Raw genomic sequence first — 19,050 nt, forward strand, 5'->3', positions numbered from 1 at the left:
CCTCCTCGTTACACTGACCCAACACTTCCCCTCTCTCTTCCCTCCCATTCTTTCCGTCTATCCTCCTCCCCCTCCCCCTTTCCTCGCTTCTCTTGGAATTGCCCTCCTTTCCCACTTTGCGATCTCCAGCCGTTCCCATGCTCCCTTCTGTTCTCGTTCCTTCCGTCGCATTCCTCCCTCATTTCTCCCTCGCTGCTGTCCCTTCGTCCCATATTTGGCTCCCAATCTCCCCTCTTTCCTTCCCTTTCTCCTTCCCCTTTCTCCCGTGCCCCCATCCCTTTTACTGTATGCATCCCCTTTCTACCCGCCCACCTTCCCGTCTCTCCTCCCTTCCTTCCTTCCTTCTCTGTTTCAACCCTTTCCATCCTCCCTTTCCCTCTCATCTGCACTCTTTCCCCGCGGAATTAACTCCCATTCTCTGTCTTTCTCCCCTCCCTCCCTCCTCTCCGTCCTCCCCCCCTACCATATCTTCCCTCCCTTCTTCCTGTCCATCACCTTCCCTTCACTTCCTGCGTCCCCCCCCCCTGTCCCCCATTTCTCCCCTCCTTGTCCCCCATTTCTCCCCTCCTTGTCCCCCATTTCTTCCCTCCCTCCTTTCCCTCTGTTCCCCCTTTCTCCGTCTGTTTCCCCTTTTCCCCTTCTTTTCCTCTCTCTCTCTCTCTCTCTCTCTCTCTCTCTCTCACCCCTTGCCATTCACTCGGCATACTTGTAACCTCATTGCCCCCATTTCACTCCTTTCATCTCTCCTTTTTCCTCCTTTCTCTTTCCCTTCTCTCACCTCCTTTTAGTGTCTCTCTGCCTTTCCTTCTGATCTCTTCTCGCTTATTCTCTTTTACTTCCATCTTCGTGTTTTCGTCGTCTTCTCTTCCGTTCTCTTATTCACACACACACACACACACACACACACACACACACACACACACACACACACACACACACACACACACACACACACACACACACACACACACACACACACACACACACACACACACACACACACACACACACACACACACACACACACACACACACACACACACACACACACACACACACACACACACACACACACACACCATTGCTTTCCCTCCTTCAGTTCCTCCCCTCCCTTCCTCCCGCTCCTTCACTCGTTTCACACTTTGTCCAGTCACCTCTCCTCCCTTCTCTGGCCCTTTCATGTCGCTTAATCTTTCTTTTTATTTCCATCCTTAATTTTCTCTTGGTTCCTCCTCCTCCTCCTCCTGTTTTACTAACCGACTCTTTCTTTCCAACTTTTCTGTACCTACTGTTTTTTTTTTTTTTCCCGCCTGTTGCTTATTGCAGTTATTTCTCCCTCCTCCTCTTCCCCCTCCTCCTCCTCCTCTTCCCCCTCCTCCTCCTCCTCTTCCCCCTCCTCCTCCTCCTCTTCCCCCTCCTCCTCCTCCTCTTCACCCCCTCATCATCATCATCATCATCATCATCATCATCATCATCGTCGTCGTCGTCGTCGTCGTCCTTCCTCCTTCCACCTTCCTCCTTCCTCAGCATCCTCTTTCTTCCTCTCTGCTCTGATGTCCTCTCCTCCTCCCTTTTATTCCTCCTGTTGTTCCTCCTACACTTTAACACTCTCCTCTCCTGTCTCCTCACCTCTCCTCTTTCCCCGTTCCTTTTCTTCTCCCGTCTCGTCTCCTCATTCCCCCTGGTCTCCCGTATGCCAAGCGTCACTACCGGCTGAGCACGGCAAATATTATCCCACTCCACGCCGCGCCCCTCCTACGCAAATATTTGATAATCGAAGACAAATGTTTGGCGGTATTATCAGCTACTCGACCACGTCCTAGCCACAGCTGGTCGAAAGCTTTAGCATGGGAAAGCTTTTGTTAGGATGGGGAAGCTTTTGTTAGAGTGGGGAAGCTTTTGTTAGAGTGGGGAAGCTTTTGTTAGAACGGGAAAGATTTTTGTTAGAATAAGAAAACCATTTTTAAAAAGGGACAGCTGTTATTAGAAGGAATAATGTGTGTTATACGAACCGTGCCTGTTTGAAGGGGATAACCTTTTGTTGGGCGAGGAAAATATTAGTTATTAGAAGCATCTGTTATAAGACTAAAATCATGTATAAGAAGGGAAAAAGAGCTTCGACTACGGGAAGAAAAACTGTATATAAGTATGGCAGAGAGTCGGTTAAATGGAGAAGAGCTATTGTTAGGCAGGGAAAGATCTTGTTTGGCGGGGAAAGGGTATACAAGTTAAGGAATATGTTGTATCTTTCACTACGAACAGTCACTCTTGATCTGAGGGGAATCGTGTGGTGGTAGCAGGAATAAAATAAAGATGCACGGAAAGGGTTAGATAAGCATAGTGTGCAGGAGGAAAAATGTCAGCGTGTTTCTCTGGCCTACTCTGTGTGTGTGTGTGTGTGTGTGTGTGTGTGGTAACCATGATGTATTTTCCCAACGTTACTGTATAACTTACCATCATCATCATCATCGTCATCACCCATTCTCTGTCTTCCTCCTCCTCCTCCTCTTCCTCCTCCTCCTCCTCCTCTTCCTCCTCCTCCTCCTCCTCCTCCTCCTCCTCCTCCTCCTCTTCCTCCTCCTCCTCCTCCTCCTTCTCCTCCTCCTCCTCCTCCTCATTTCTTTCAGCCACGGAAGAAGACTGCTATTACAGAAAGCTTGTATAATGGGAGCCCCCTTTGCCTTATGTAATTACCATGCACTGAAAACCTGCACTAACTCACACAGAGACCGGATGAATATGTAGTGAATAATGTTGCGATAACCGAGAATCAGTAGTCAAAAACTCTCTCTCTCTCTCTCTCTCTCTCTCTCTCTCTCTCTACATATATACAGTATTTATACACACATTTATATATATAATTTTTTTTTAATTTCATAGCCAAGTAAAAATATTAAGATAACCTATATTCACAAGCATGTTGCCAAAATTGTGTCATGTTTTCTCCTAAAATACGGAAGATGAGTAACCAATGGATTGTGTGAAGGACTGATTTCATAACCCACATTCGTCCACGTGTTGATTCCACTAATGACGCATGGATAACCTAGATGCATGATGATGAGTCGAAAATTGCCCTTTAATGTAAATTCGTTAGTAAAGAAAGGAAAAAGTATAACACCTAGATTTGTTAATGAAATGGTGAAATGCGTCCTCTTAGGTAATGTTATTTTTTTCGTGTTAATATGATCTAGTGAATTAAACAGCTGGTAAATTGTTTGAAGACTTGCGTGAGTTATTTGGGTAATTTTGTGACATCATAACCCAGATTCGTCCACTTGTTGAATAATATCTGAAGCTTTTTCTTTCCTGGTCTTGTTTTGAGGTGGAAAAAAAGTAGGTAGAGTGGAGGAGGTGGGGGGTGGAGGAAGGGGGTAGGGAGAGGAAGAGGAAGGGGAGGAGGAGGAAGGTGGATGAGAGACAGAGAGAGAGGTTGAAAGGAGGAGGTGGGCGTAGTGGCAGGAGGAAGAAGTGAGATGGTGGTTATGGAAGGTGGGGAGGAGAGGGATGGGGAAGAGGATATGTAGGGGATGGGATGTGGAGGGGAGAAGAGGGTAGTGGAAGAGGGTATAATGGGAGAGGAGAGGAGGGTGAAAGAAGGATGAAGGTAGAGGGGGATAGTATGGGGGGCAGTGAGAGGGAAGTGGATGGGAAACTGAAGAGCAGATAATGGAAGGGAGAAGAGGAAGAACTGGATAGGGAGAGGGAGGATGAGGAGAGAGGAGGTAATGGTTTAAAGGAAGAGGGGGAGGAGGAGGGGGTAAAGAGTGAGAGAAATAAGGGGTCGTAGAGGGAAGAATGGGATTGAATGGGGTGGGAGAGGGGTGGTAGGCTGGGAGAGGTAGGGGATGTGGGAGGAGGAGGGGAAGGGGTAGGGGAAGAAGAAGAAGGGGGGGAGGGGGTGAAGATTGGAGCACATGGGGTGGGAAGCTACCATTTTTTTTTTTTTTCTTGTGGACTTTCTCTCTGTCATGGTTCGTGCTCGGGAAGATTGGTGGTGGTCAGCCAGTGGGAGGGGGGCGGGAGGAGGGAGTAGAGGGGCGGGTGACATGGACTGGACTGGAAGGGTAGAGGGATTGGGAGGGAGGAGGAGGAGGAGGAAGATATTTAGTTTATGGGTAATGAAGGAAGCAGAAATGAAAGCTTGATAAAATCGTCCCATCTAAAACAAGGCAAACAGAAAATCGAAATCTGTTCCATTCAAGATGCCTGGACTCGTTGCTATTGAACCTATCGATGACATTATTACTTTATTTTTACTGCCTTCAGATATTTTTGGAGGTCTTTGATTAAATACCTCCTAGGGAAGAGGTCATTGGATATTGTTTCAAACTTTTTCATAGCCTAATAAAATCAAGTGGCAGCAAGAATATAATCAGAGGAGACAACCGTGCTGAAGTGGTTAAAGTACTGGAGGGAAGGACAGACTGAAGAAGACCTTGTTTGACCCTATAGTATGTGTTTTCATACCTGACAAAGATTCCAAGGTTCGTTCGGTTCAGTTGATGACGAGGTGTAGTACGACTGGAGGATCAGTTTCACGACTATCCAAAGAGACGTATTCCTGCCTCATAACTAAGGCTTATCTAATGTAATGCAACCACCATGTAATGTTCAAGGTGTGGGAGTGGTCCAGGTCCGTCAGGTGATAACTAAATGACTATATACAGGTGTGTGTGTGTGTGTGTGTGTGTGTGTGTGTGTGTGTGTGTGTGTGTGTGTGTGTGTGTGTGTGTGTGTGTGTGTGTGTGTGTGTGTGTGAAGGAAAGAAGTGAAAAATAAAGACCTGGAACTGACGTAGCATGGGGAGTTGAAAGTCATGTTTTTTTTGTTTTTTTTTTAATGTAGGAATTTATTTGATGATGATGGTGATTGATGGTGAAGAGTATTTGATTATTTTGAAAAGGTACTGAAAATTACGACTATAATTCCTCGTGCTGGAGAGGTTAGATATAGCCTTCATTAACTCCTTTATCAGAAACGTCCTCTGAGCTGAATAGGATGGTAACCTATAACTAAGACAGGTCCATAGGGTACGGTTGATTGGAGGAGCAAGGTGGTGTGACGGTGTGACTGTATTTTAGTGGTGGTGTGCCTGGAAGGTGTGGTGCTGTGACGTTCTGCTGCCTACGCGTGCTGCCTCACCCACATTTCGCACTCACACCATACCCACATGCATACACATGCACGCAACACACACACACACTCACACGGGCATACCACGCACATACACCACGCTCACAACATCAGACAACATTAACACACACACACACACACACACACACACACACACACACACACACACACACAGTGGTCATAGTACTCAGCTTGTCAAGTCTGGTATCATCTGGTCATACAGGTGCAACAGGGGGAGGTATTACTGAGGTATAATTTGTGTTGATATTATAGCGTCTTCGTTATAACCCGACGAAGATCGACAGCCTCCGGCTCAGTTGAAGGACAAGTGTAGTCAGATTTGAGGGTCAGTTTCATAAGTAACCATATAGATTCATTCCTGTCTCATAACTAAGCCCTGTCGTACGCAGCCGCGATTAAGTATTCAGTGTGTGGGATTGACCTAGTGCTGTCAAATCAACTCAGACTTGTTATAGTTTCTGTATCCTTCCATAACACCACTGATATCCCATACTAATACCCAGACTCTTGCCACTACCCTGCAGTATATGAGTACTCGGATGACATATTGCACGATAAAAATACTGGGATTTCTAGACCTCAGGGAACGAACAAACTAGCATAGGCCAAGTTCGATTAAGAAAAAGAATCCACCCAGCCACCACCTATTACACAACACTCAGACCTTCACGTACCCTTAGCATTTCCTTAAGGCCTTCGTATTCCTTAACACAATTTCCAGGAACTTTGCAAACCTTCCTAAAAATATTCGCGAAGGTTGGAGTTCCCGTTTCATGAGTTTGGAACCTTAGACGAGCAAGGAAATATTTACCGTGACTGTACACTTGACACACTGACACATGCACGTCATTCATGTACACTTTAACATGCATATCTGTAGTTCCCGGACTTTAACCGTACACGCCACAGGCTCTCACGTACTGACTTTGCGCTTCACGGACCTACACCTACACTCCTCGTACGGTCATGCACACTGACTTTACGTGCACACACACACACACACACACACACACACACACACACACACACACACACACACACACACACACACACACACACACACACACACACACACACACACACACACACACACACACACACACACACACACACACACACACACACGAGAGAGAGAGAGAGAGAGAGAGAGAGAGAGAGAGAGAGAATGTTTTTTGTTTGTGGGGTGCAGTTATTCAGATCATACCCAAATTGTTACATCCTGAGACAACTCATTTTCACTAATCTTGTGGGTATAATTCTTTCATAGGCATCCAAAGGTCTTTCCTAAGCTGAATAAAGTTGTTTGACACTAATAATAGTTGTATATGAAAGGTTTCGTCTTGCTGTAAGGATTGATGTGGACTTCCTAACCCAATCAGTACGAGGGATCTAAGATTAATAATAAAATACGATGTTGATTAACCCTTTCAGTACGATAACATAGTATATTACTCTTACTACCGCCACACGAACTACTTCTGTGAGCCCTATCGTAATGAAGGGATAAATAAAAACGTATCTGTATGTCTGCATTATAAAAACATCATAGCATCTTTGTTGAGTTGCTCCCATGCTTAGGGGGTAGGGAGGAAGTTGAGGGATGTATGTACTATAGAACCATGCAGTGGTGTCACCGCTTGAAAACACCCTACACCACCAGTATCTGTTTTTTTAACCGAACATTACACCGGCTTTTAAAATCGCCGTGTTACGTAAATTCATTGTCCTAAAACACACACACACCCTATGTTCTTTCGCTGTCAGTGTGCCGTAAGGTAATTGTGTGTGGCTATTGTAATTACGCTATTATTATAAGGTGTCGCAAGGTGAAGAGCTGGACAGTGGACGTTATGGCGGTGGCGATGGTGGGGAGGTGAGAAACATGGCCCCAGGCGATGCTTAGCTTGCCTCACGATTCTTTGTCTCCTGTCGTAGGTTTTGAGTTGGATTTTTTTCTTTTCTACGAGGTATGTTTGGTGATGATGTGATATACTGAGGAAGTTTATTGTTGCCGTGGCTGTGTACTGTATTGCATTTTTTTTGTTTAGACACATAATAATACTTAATAAACCTCCGCTTTGTGTGTCAAGTGTGAGCCTGGATAAAATGTCAAGATTTGTATTCATATAAAAAGGGGAGGTGGAATTGAAAAGAGAGACTACTGTAAAGGAATACATAGCAGCTCTTATGGAACGTCTGTCATCCACAGAGTCACAGCAAACGACTAGACTAATTTCCTTGTCATTTATTTGTATGGGAGGATTAAAGCATATGGGTGTCCTAATATGGCGCTGAATCATCGGACACTATCACAAGAAATGTAACAGTTTTGCATATGGTTCATCGAGCGACAGACACCACCCTGGCGGAAATTGTCTCTTCTGTGGTTACTGTACAATCTAAGGAGGAGCTGGGCTGGGGGAATGGAGAGGGAGGGATGCCTGTCTCCCTCCATTAGCGTAATGACATGGCATCTCACAACCCATCGCTCGTGGTGCAGGCAGGTTCACAGCGACAGAAAACAATCTTAATTAGTCCTATAGCTTTCCCTCATACTGATATTGCCTTTAATGTATATGAGTAATCTCGACACTTTGAAAAGAAATTGTGGGAACAGGGTTTTGATGGTGGTGCATTTTTTATCACACACACACACACACACACACACACACACACACACACACACACACACACACACACACAAATCCTTTTTGTGAAGTTATTTATGGCTTTGCATAAGCTGACCTCCAAGTACTTAAGGAACGAGCGCAGCCAGAAAATAAGTGTGTTGCTTCAGAAAGATGTGGTATATTGTCATTTCAGTGACATTGGTTTTGTTTCGATTTGATCATAAGTGGTTGTCTCGAAAATTGTAGATACTGATGTGTGTGTGTGTGTGTGTGTGTGTGTGTGTGTGTGTGTGTGTGTAGAGGGGTAGGTTAGTAAAAAGGAATGAAAAACAGAAGCGTTGTGTAGTGGCCTTGACTGCAGTTAAAGGCCTACTTACCAACAGCTCGAGGCCCAGGCATGACGTAACGTGTCCTGCGCAACCTAAGCTTTCCTCACGCCTTGTTTTATCTTTACTACAGTGGCTAATGTATTCCACACGCCGGGGACTTGCATCACACCTGTTTGGAAGGTAGTGTAATCCCGAATGCACAGTTGCAGGTAATACTAATACTAATACTACTATTACTACTACTACTAATAATAAAAGTACCTCTATAGTCTTAAAACCTGCCAGTTATTTTTCATCCCGTGTTGCGTCACCCAGTTGCACAACCCCGGGGATGTGATTTTAACGTCTATTATTGCCGATTTATTCTAGGTGAAGATTGGGACTGAGAAAAAGTTAGTCTTTCTTCCGAAACCATCCTCTTCGAAAGTGAGTCAGAACCTAATCATATCTCGCTAATGAATGAATGAATAAATAAATAATCGGATGGGTTTAAGTCTCTCAGAACCACAGGACTTGTAAAGGGATTAATGACTGCGACTGTGGTGCCTGTAAACGTTCTGGCTGTGTGTGGATGCGTGGATGAGCTGTGGAGCCGGTTTTACGGAACAGTAGGTTGGTGTGGTGGCGGGTAATGTTGTGAATTTTGCCGCAGTGTGTCAGTAAATCCAAAGGGATGGTGGTATGCAAGGATAAATGGTGTGTGTGTGTGTGTGTGTGTGTGTGTGTGTGTGTGTGCGTGTGTGTGTGTGTGCGTGCGTGTGTGCGTGCGTGCGTGCGTGCGTGCGTGCGTGCGTGCGTGCGCGCGTGACGGAATGTTGGTGGACTGTTAAGGTTGGAGACGCATAACAAACACAGAATTAGCGTTACTTGCTTAAAAATCGTTAGTTGCGTAAATATATCGTTCCTTCCATAAGTATATCGCTCCTTGAAAAAATATATCGTTACTTGTTTCGTTAACATTCTAAAACACGTAGTGACATGGTTACAGAAACCATATATTTCCATTAGATACAAGAGTTTCATAAAGAACTGCAGTGTGCTGGAAAGGGAATGAGTCGAAAACGATAATTCCACAAAGACACCAAAGAAAGGATTCAAAAAAAAAAAAAAAAAAAAAAAAAACACTATGCGAAAACTGGAATTAATATCACTGTGGAAAAGACGGAAGAGAAACATTCTACGTAATGGAATCTGCAAGAAAGGAGAACTAAAAGATCATGACAATAGGCAGAATTTCCTGAGAAGAGAGAGAGAGAGAGAGAATAGAAACAGCTCTCGCATTACTCAATCCCCTCGCTTGACCAACGGCCTGTGCTTTTTCTCCCCCATTTTCAATTTTTCTAGTTATACTCTGGACGGTACAGCTGTATTCAATAATTCCTTTACCCATTCCTTTAAACGTCTTAATACCTATAACGAGATCTATTTTGACTCTCCAGTAAATATCAAGAGGATTGGAGCTTCACTTCATGATTTGGGAACCTCGGAAGTGTAAAGGAACTAGTGACCGAGAGTGGGAGAGACCTGGGTATGGGTGGAGTGTTTTAAGAAGGGTATAAGGTGGCGGGAGAGTGTAGAGGGTGAAGGGTGAAGCTGCGTGGTAGGGCTTGTGATGAGGGTGAAGGACAGAGTGACAAGGGAGTGTTATTGGTGGAGGTGGGACGGGACATAGTTTACCTTCCAGTATTTGACTAAGGATGATCCATGTAAATCCTCTGTGAAAGTCTCAGCCTCTAAATATATACGGGGACCAATGCTTTACTGTCTGGTACTGCCATGCTGCTTACTAGAGATATTCCCAACCTAAATAAAAATCGCATAGCTCTCGTTAAAATGGCCTGCTAAGAGTGTGGCGCCACTTCTGATTGGGTTAAGATAGGATACAGTTTGTAGACATTATATCAAGTCATACACAGAGGAATAACGTTACATAAACTTAATCTTTGTAATACCCTTACTCTTTTGTGTTACCACCAGACAAAATTATTTATAGTAGACCAAATGGGTACTAATAAATGGGTTTAAAGTTATCTCCATGAAGAATTTTGTCTTTACTTTTAAGGATTCACATTCATTGAGGTACACCTCGTGAAGCGGTATTGCTGGTGGGTGAGGGAGGGGTGCGGGCTGGAGGAGGGGATGGGGGAATGGGACGTCAACACCACCTCCAATAAATCACAGCAGACACAGTGAGACACCGTGGCCGGAAGCAGTACTGTACTAGTCGTGTGTAATAGCCATGTTGCCGCCAGGTTTACATGTACTCAACTGGTCTGATGACGAAAAATTACTCTTATTCCTGCTGATATCGATGACATTGTAGAGTGATGTGTTATGTCGTTTGTACTGTTGTTATATCTTTCGCATTATCGTTATACCGTCCAGACCCCTGTCCAGTCGTTGTTTTGATTTACGGACATGTACTGTGAGGCTGGACTTGGGCGCAACAGTTAGTTTATAGTGTATGTACTTTGTGTGTGTGTGTGTGTGTGTGTGTGTGTGTGTGTGTGTGTGTGTGTGTGTGTGTGTGTGTGTGTGTGTAATATTCCAGTTTTGTTGACATATATACATGATTTATGTTTAAAAGTCAAATCACGTTACTTCTGCGATTTCTCAAGTCTATCAGTATTATTATCGTCATTATCATCTTAACGCTCTCCCCCCTTGTAAATATAGTTTAGAGTGAGGAAGAGTTAAAACGCTAAGAATAATCACAGTGACCTGTTAAATATGCTGCACCCACCTCTGTTCACCCATCATTCAAGCCATCAGAATAGTCTAAACCAGTGTATAGCGAACGAATGTTGTTGAATCGTTGGGATCACTAGTGGTTTAATGTGATATGCAGGTGCTGTTGGGTCGAAGGTAACAGGTATATGGATACGTTCATGGTGTTCACATACAAAAGGAGTGTATGATGAAGGCTTTGTTTCTTCATGAGGGTCACGAAACATCCATGAACCGTATATTCAGCGGTTATCATTGAAATCACATTTAAAGTAAGTAGCCTTTAATTGTCACCACCATCAGGCGTTTATGCTACTTAGGAAGAATCTGCAGCAGTGGAGGGGTTAATTACAGTTTCATGTGTCCTTCCGTTTCGAGAAGTTTCCCCTAAACCGAATAAAACCGTCCAGAGATAGTGTAAACAAACCAGAAATGACGGCCTCCAGTGAGAATGCTCATATCTCACAGTGGACCTCTCGTGGATTGATGCATAATGTTACAGAGAGCTTTGTAGTGAAGGGGTTGATGAATCACTGGTTATTCAAGTTCAGTCTTAGGAAAAAGGGTCATTAAGAAGTAAGTACAGGATCACTCGAAGTCCGTATGTCGAGGATGCAGTGGCGAGTAGCAAATATCGATCAAGAATCAGAATTACTCCATTGTGCAGTGTGTCCAACCCTCAACACTTCAGAGATCCTCAAGGGCGGTGTGTGAAGACCATCTAGAGAAAATAGTCAGCTGCCTGTGACGTAGATTCCCCGTAACGTGACGTATGGAGGCAATCGTTCCACCACCACGTTAGGTACAGTGGGCTTCTTGCAACAGCTTTTTCCTTCCCTCTGCAGCTTAGTGTGGTCACTGGTGGGGTAGGATTCATCACACTTTTTTTCTCCAAGGATAGTGTAGTTATTGTGTCTGTTATCAGCTTCAGTGCATCATCATCATCAGGTGCTATTTGTATCTGTAGCAAAGTAGAATTCACTATCTGTCTACACACACACACACACACACACACACACACACACACACACACACACACACACACACACACACACACACACACACACACACACACACACACACACACACACACACACACACTCACACACACACACACACACACACACACACACACACACACACACACACACACACACACACACACACACACACACACACACACACACACACACACACACACACACACACACACACACACACACACACACACACACACACACACACACACACACACACACACACACACACACACACACACACACACACACACACACACACACACACACACACACACACACACACACACACACACACACACACACACACACACACACACACACACACACACACACACACACACACACACACACACACACACACACACACACACACACACACACACACACACACACACACACACACACACACACACACACACACACACACACACACACACACACACACACACACACACACACACACACACACACACACACACACACACACACACACACACACACACACACACACACACACACACACACACACACACACACACGTTATCGAGGTCCAGCGGATCACAACAATTCCTGCCATCAGCCGCTTTTGGCAGTCCTTACAGTGTGGTCAGCAGAAGTTTAGGTCAGTGATGCAGAAGGATTTACAGTACATTTTTTGTTTATTTTTTTATATTTTTTGTCAAAGGGTGTTATTTTGCGAAGTGTGTCATTAGGAGTTCGACAATAAGCCGTCCAGTTCATCACAATCATCATCATCAACAACAGTCATCATCATCATCATCAGGTGCAGCTTAGGTTACTGGCGATGTAGGATTTGCGATATATTGTTGGCTGTGTTTTCTAACTTCTCCAGTCTCTATTCTTAGCTCGTTAAACCACCTCGGAAGGCTTCTCACTGGCGAGTAAAACAGTCTAGCGTTAGAGTAAACTAGAAGGTCGTTGGTCAGTGCTTATAAGTTAAATGAGAGAGAGATAGAGAGAGAGAGAGAGAGAGTTTCATCATGAGCAACAGCATCAAGGTGTCCGTCTTGGAAAGAACGTGGTAGTTTCTCAGTTACGCAGGTGGCAATTTACCTCCCCCCATTCTCTCTCTCTCTCTCTCTCTCTCTCTCTCTCTCTCTCTCTTTCTCTGTGTATGTACGTATGTATTTCTACTTTATCTCTGACGCCACCCATAGGAGTGTCGTAAGTCTAGTGCCTCCCACGGGAACAACGAAAGGTGCAGTTTTTACCCTACCCTCACGACGGAGGCCATGAAGGCAAAATATGTAAATTGCTACTTGCGTAACTGCGAGTATTCTGATGCTCTTGAGGAGGTAGATAGAATAGATGGATAGATAGATAGACAACAGAAGGTGCAGTACAGTAGTTTTTATCCCATCTTCACCACCCCGCGACGGAGGCCATGAAGGCAAAATATGTAAATTGCTACTTGCATAACTAGGAAACAGCTACCTTCTTTCTCAGTCGGGTTCTTTGATGCTGTTAGAGAGAGAGAGAGAGAGAGAGAATCTTCCTTTGTCCTTTACTCGTCGCACCTTCTTTCATTCCTCGTGTATTTTTAAAGTGCGTCTCTTCCGGACTGCAGGCACTTGCGTTTTCCCAGTTTCCACATTTTAAATTCTCTCTCTCTCTCTCTCTCTCTCTCTCTCAGTTGAAAAAATAGTAATGGTAATAGCGTTAGGATGCTGTTGCTGTGATGGTGATGATGATGCTGGTGGTGATGATGATGATGGTGGTGATGATGATGATGGTGGTGATGATGATGCTGGTGGTGATGATGATGCTGGTGGTGATGATGATGATAGATCCAAATGTGTATACAGATGTTGATTATTACAGTGTGAATCTGTGTAGTACGATGACAACTGGTTTTATTCTGAGTACCACCAGACGATTTCATACAGCTGTTGGTAAATATCTCGTAGTGAAGGTAGTGGTGTAATTTCGTCTTTGCTTCGATGGAAATGCTGTGTTGAACCACTGTACATCTCTTTGTACCTGCGCAAAAATCCGTACCTTTTGTGGTGAAATTGTACCTAATGAACCAGAAAGTAGGCATACACATGATACATCCTGCCATGGTTCCCTTCCTCAGCGATAGTATGTTTTAAGGATGTTGTTTCAAGGATTTAACTTGCTTATTTTATCAGTGGGGCTTGCTGTTTAGGTGAGTAATATTCATGTCCTCTCTCTCTTGTGAGGATACGAAGCTTTTACACGACCTTCAGGATCCATGTAGAACCGAATGTGTCATATCCCCGTGGTGCGTTCATTTTAATATCGGTATCAGCCTCGAGATAAATGTTGTTGATGGACTATTATAGGCATTTATCATCTCCCACATCATTTCGCTGTGTGCCGCTAGTTCTCCCATGTTATAGTATCGCTCATTGGATTTATGCTCATTATCATTCCTACTTTTATAAAGCGACATCCCTTCCATCTCATGCACAGATCTGAGCCGTCATGTTTTTCTTTTTATTCTGTAGTTGTTGACGTTAGCGGGCATAACCTAAGCCTTCATTTCTTCGCTGACAGGTGGTGGCGTGGCTGCTAGGGCGCGGTGAGGAGACCCTGGCCAGACACCAGACCTTGGCCGACACACTGACGGGCATCACACGGCAGCAGGCAGAGTTCCATAAGTTCTACACTGTCGCTACGGTAAGTCCACATATTTCCACATGCACTTTTTCTTGAAATTGTCATCGAAATTCGTCTACGGCAAGGCGATACATCCTTCTTTTTCTTGGTGCTGGAATTTATATCAAGGACTGCATACTTACCACACTGAAGAATATGGCTGCAGGACTCAAATGATCCTCTTCCGGATGCGTGGACCCTCAACAACTGTGACCATACCCCCGGGCTACTTTTCTAGACTTCTTTCAAGGTCCTTATCAAGTTTGAGATGGTATCATTGGTGTAACTCCTCCTGAAATTTCTAGAAGATGCAACGTACCCCTGACGTTATTATAAAATTCCTACTCAAAACCCTCCACCTTAAATAACTGCAGAGGAGCACTTCCTATCCTATCATTCGTAAATAACAATTTCTCAATAAACTTGGGATTGTACAGTACAGCTACTCGTGTCTCGCCCCATCCCCTCATTCCCGGTTAGGCTAATAGTACGGCAATATCCTCCCTTGAGCATAACTTGACACATCTCTTCTTCCTTTTGGTTACCCTTAACTTCCATGTGTAAGTTATAAGGGTCCCTCCTCAAGGCACGAAAGAACATGGGTGGTGGGCTGTCCAGAGAAAATGGGGCTTCCTATGAAGGGACACCATTGTAAACCAGTACCGATTTCTCTCTCTCTCTCACACACACACACACACACACACACACACACACACACACACACACACACACACACACACACACACACACACACACACACACACACACACACACACACACACACACACACACACACACACACACACACACACACACACACACACACACACACACACACACACACACACACACACAAATAGTAGGCTATATATTTCAGCTAATAGCATGGCGTTTGGCAATAGAAACATCTCTGTAGGTTATTTAATGTGTGTATGTTGTGGAATTTTGGTGTGTGTGTGTGTGTGTGTGTGCGTGTGTGCGTGTGTTTGCGCGCGCACGCGCCCGCAAGACATCTCCCAGAGTTGAATAAGGTTGTGTGCCCTTACCAAAAACAAAGCAGACGAGGCATCATTGTATTGAAGGGAGTGAATATTTCCACAGTGATTACTGAGTCACGTACAGTCACGGTCATTAATATATATACACCGGTGGGGTTTGGAGCAGGTGAAGGGAGACTCCAGCCTACACCATTAACACTCCCAGGCTCCCTTGACGCACAGTTAGCATAATAAAATCGTCTGGTATTTAAGTAAGATCATTAGGGTTTGAGCTTGGAGACTGTAATTGAACGTTTGACCCCAGCTCTCCAGTGTTGTATAAGGAAGAAAGCATTTAGTTGGCAGGGGTGTTAATTATCCGCTTAGAAAGTTGTACCATATATTACAAACTTAAATATATTGTAGAAAGCGTGACATAGAGTGATTGGGCTTGATTATAGTGTAGTTATTGAACTTAATCTTGCTTAGGTGATTGGCGATGAGTGAGGAGGGAGGTGGAAGGAGAAAGGAGATGGGAAGAATAGGGGAAAGGCACAAGAGAGGATGAATAACTTGGGAAAGGGTAGGGAAAAAGAGAGATGGAAGAAGGAAGGTTGAGGAATAAGAAAGGAAGGAGGGAAACATTAAAGGGAAGTAAATATCGGAGGGAAGGCAAGGGAAATTAAGTTGGCTGGTGAATGGGGTAGTAAGGAGAGGGAGGGGGAGTTAGGTGGGGAGGGAAGGAAGAAGGAATAGAGGAGGAAAAGATGAAAGGAAGAACAAATAAAAGAGGGAATGGAAGAAACTTAACCCCTTCAGTACCACAGCACCTTTCTTACTAATTTCAGAGACTTTTATTTAGCCTGGGAGAGATTTTTTGAACGGGCGGAGCTTAGTATAACCATCATTAAATCCTTCTGTAAGAGACGCTTTTCCTAGGTTGAAGAAAATCGTCTGGGAATGGCGAGAATAAGCTGAAAGAAAAAGCATGTCACCGGATTCAGGGACTTTATTGAAGTGTGTCTGAAGGCGGGGAAGCAGCAGCTGAGGAAGGAACAGAGTATGTGGGAGCAAAGGTGAAATTGACGGTGTGGGAGAGTTAAGAGGAAGGATGGGGGGGGTTGGGGTGCGTGGGTGTGTGGCTCTCACTTATATATATATATATATATATATATATATATATATATATATATATATATATATATATATATATATATATATATATACTTGAGTATGTGGTATTGGAGATGTTACTAGAGTAAGTATTTATAACGGATCTTAACCAGTCATTATGCTAAACAGATCTCCATAGTAGTGAATTATTACCAGAAATAGTTTTGCGTGATCGTGTTTTTCACTTTTAATGGTGACTTGTGAAAAGTTTGGTGGCCGTGCAGGTAAAGATAACATATGCCAGTCCTTAATAGTAAAGAAAGAAAAAAAAAAAAAAGGTTACGAATACAGCAACTGGGCCGTCTCTTTGAACATTATTACAAAAACCACTTTGTCCATCTCTGCTGTAATTACCTGAGTTTGGGTGAGGGAGCACGATAGAGGGGTGGTGGTGAAAGCACTGTAATTTCGGAGGCCTTATTGCACATCACTGAATTTGGGGGGGAGGGGGTTGGTTGCTGTTGTATGTAGGCAGGTAGTACATATGCAAATCCTGTTGAGATGAAACTGTGTGTGTGTGTGTGTGTGTGTGTGTGTGTGTGTGTGTGTGTGTGTATCCATCGTCATTCAAGTAATTAATTCCGTGGACCAGTGAAAGCCGCTTACACACAGCATCCTGGCGGGGGTCAAGGCTTAAGTTTTATGTTATTAGTGCCCAGAGCGATGGGGCGGGGGGCGTGGGAGTAGACCAGTGTGAGATAGTAATAGAAGTAGTAGTAGTAGTAATAGTAGTAGTAGTAACAGAGAGAGAGAGAGAGAAAGGGTTGGGTGGGAGAGAAGTGAAGGGGAGGGAATGTGAGGGGGAATTGAGATATGGTGGGTGGATGACAGAGGTTATGGAGGTCAGTGAGGGGGTTATGGGAAGGTTGAGAGAGAGAGAGAGAGAGAGAGAGAGAGAGAGAGATCATGTGGTGAGGGAGAGTAGATGTGAGGGTGAGAGAGAGCAGGGAGAGGTGAGGAGAGCTGAAGGGGGGCAAGTAGAGATGAGGAAGAGAAAGGAGAGGTGAGCGAGAGTAGGGAGAGGTGAGGGAGAGCAGGAGAGGTGAGGGAGAGCAGGGAAAGGTGAGACAGCAGGGAGGGGTGAGGGAGAGCAGGGAGAAGTGAAAGGGAAGAGGTTAGGTGAGGGAGAGTAGGGAGAGGTGAGATAGAGCAGGGAGAGATGAGGGAGAGCAAAGAGAGGTAAGTGAGAGGTGAGGTGAGGGGAAGTAGGGAGAAGGGAAGGAAAAAAGCATAAAGAGGTGAACGAGTGTAGGGAGAGGTGAAGGAGAGCAGGGAAAAGTGAGGGAGGGCAGGGAGAGGTGAGGGAGAACAGGGAGAGGTGAGGGAGTCTGGTTTAGCTTCCGGTCCCACAGTCTCCCATGAGGCAAGAGGGAGTAAAGGAGCCAGTCATGTTTTTGTTTGGTTCCTTACTTCATCCTCTTCCTCTTAGATACTCTTAGATACTCTCCCTCTTTGTTACTAGCTTCTTTACTTCTTAGCTCTTATTCTTAGCTCTCCTGATTCCTCTTTACTAATACATTTACTATTTTACAACCTCTCTTTATTTCTCCATGTTGCTAGCTTTCTCATGTTTCAGCTTTTATAATTGTTGTGTAAGTAGTTTGACGATTTTAAGTGGGTGGTGTAGTGGTTTGAACGCCCCAGTCGGAGTGACTGCATGAAGTAAGTTCGGTCACGTCCCCCGAAAAATGATAGTATGAAGACGATTTTAGCAATTTATTCTGTTTATTTCTCTTCCGCCAGACAATTGCCGTATATACAGCATAGGAATGAAACTCGCTTGAAAGAGTTAGACGTTTCATCCCGTCTTTTTCTCTCTCTCTTTTTTTTTCTCCCAACTTCGGATTAGCTTTCTCATTTTTCCTTTAATCTTGCTATAGCGGTTGTTTTTCCTCCTGCCTCTCATTTTCTATAACCGCCCTTCTCTCATTTCGCATCTCTCTTCCATCCTTTCTCCCTCCATCCCTTCCGTAATTTTATCCTCTTCCTTCCTCTCTGTTCCTTCCCCTCCCTCTCCTCCTCCTCCTCTCTTCTTTCTTCTATCATCGTTTTCATTCCTCCATTCCATCCACCATCTTTTTTGTCCCGTCCCTTCCTCCATCATTTTCCTTCTCCCTCCCGTTCTGTTTCTCCCTCATTCTCCTCTCTTTCCTTTCTCCCATTATCCTTTTCCTATCTGTTCTCATCCTATCAACTTCCTCCTTCCCTCCCTTCTTGTCATTCAGTCATTTCCTCTATTTCCATTCTCCATATCTGCTGTCTCCCTGCATCCATCCTTCCTTCCTTCTCCTGTACCTTCCCTCCTTTGTTCCTTCCCTACTTCCACCTTCCCTTCCCTCCTTTACCTTCCTCCCTCCCTCCGTTCATTCCACTG

The 19,050-nt window shown here is 44.5% G+C and overlaps 1 protein-coding gene across 1 annotated transcript in view; it reads left to right on the forward strand.

The window, feature by feature from the left end:
- Pura (Puratrophin-1-like) overlaps positions 1–19,050 on the forward strand; it is a 559,794-nt gene that overhangs the window by 140,469 nt on the left and 400,275 nt on the right. Inside the window, exon 13 of the mRNA XM_080273930.1 lies at positions 14,425–14,547. Coding sequence (XP_080130056.1) covers positions 14,425–14,547 — 123 coding nt within the window. The remainder of the gene's footprint in view (positions 1–14,424; positions 14,548–19,050) is intronic.

This window comes from Coenobita brevimanus, chromosome 6 (assembly GCF_032717465.1).
Source record: "Coenobita brevimanus isolate Jiangsu-jjx chromosome 6, ASM3271746v2, whole genome shotgun sequence".
Taxonomy (NCBI): Eukaryota; Metazoa; Arthropoda; class Malacostraca; order Decapoda; family Coenobitidae; genus Coenobita; species Coenobita brevimanus.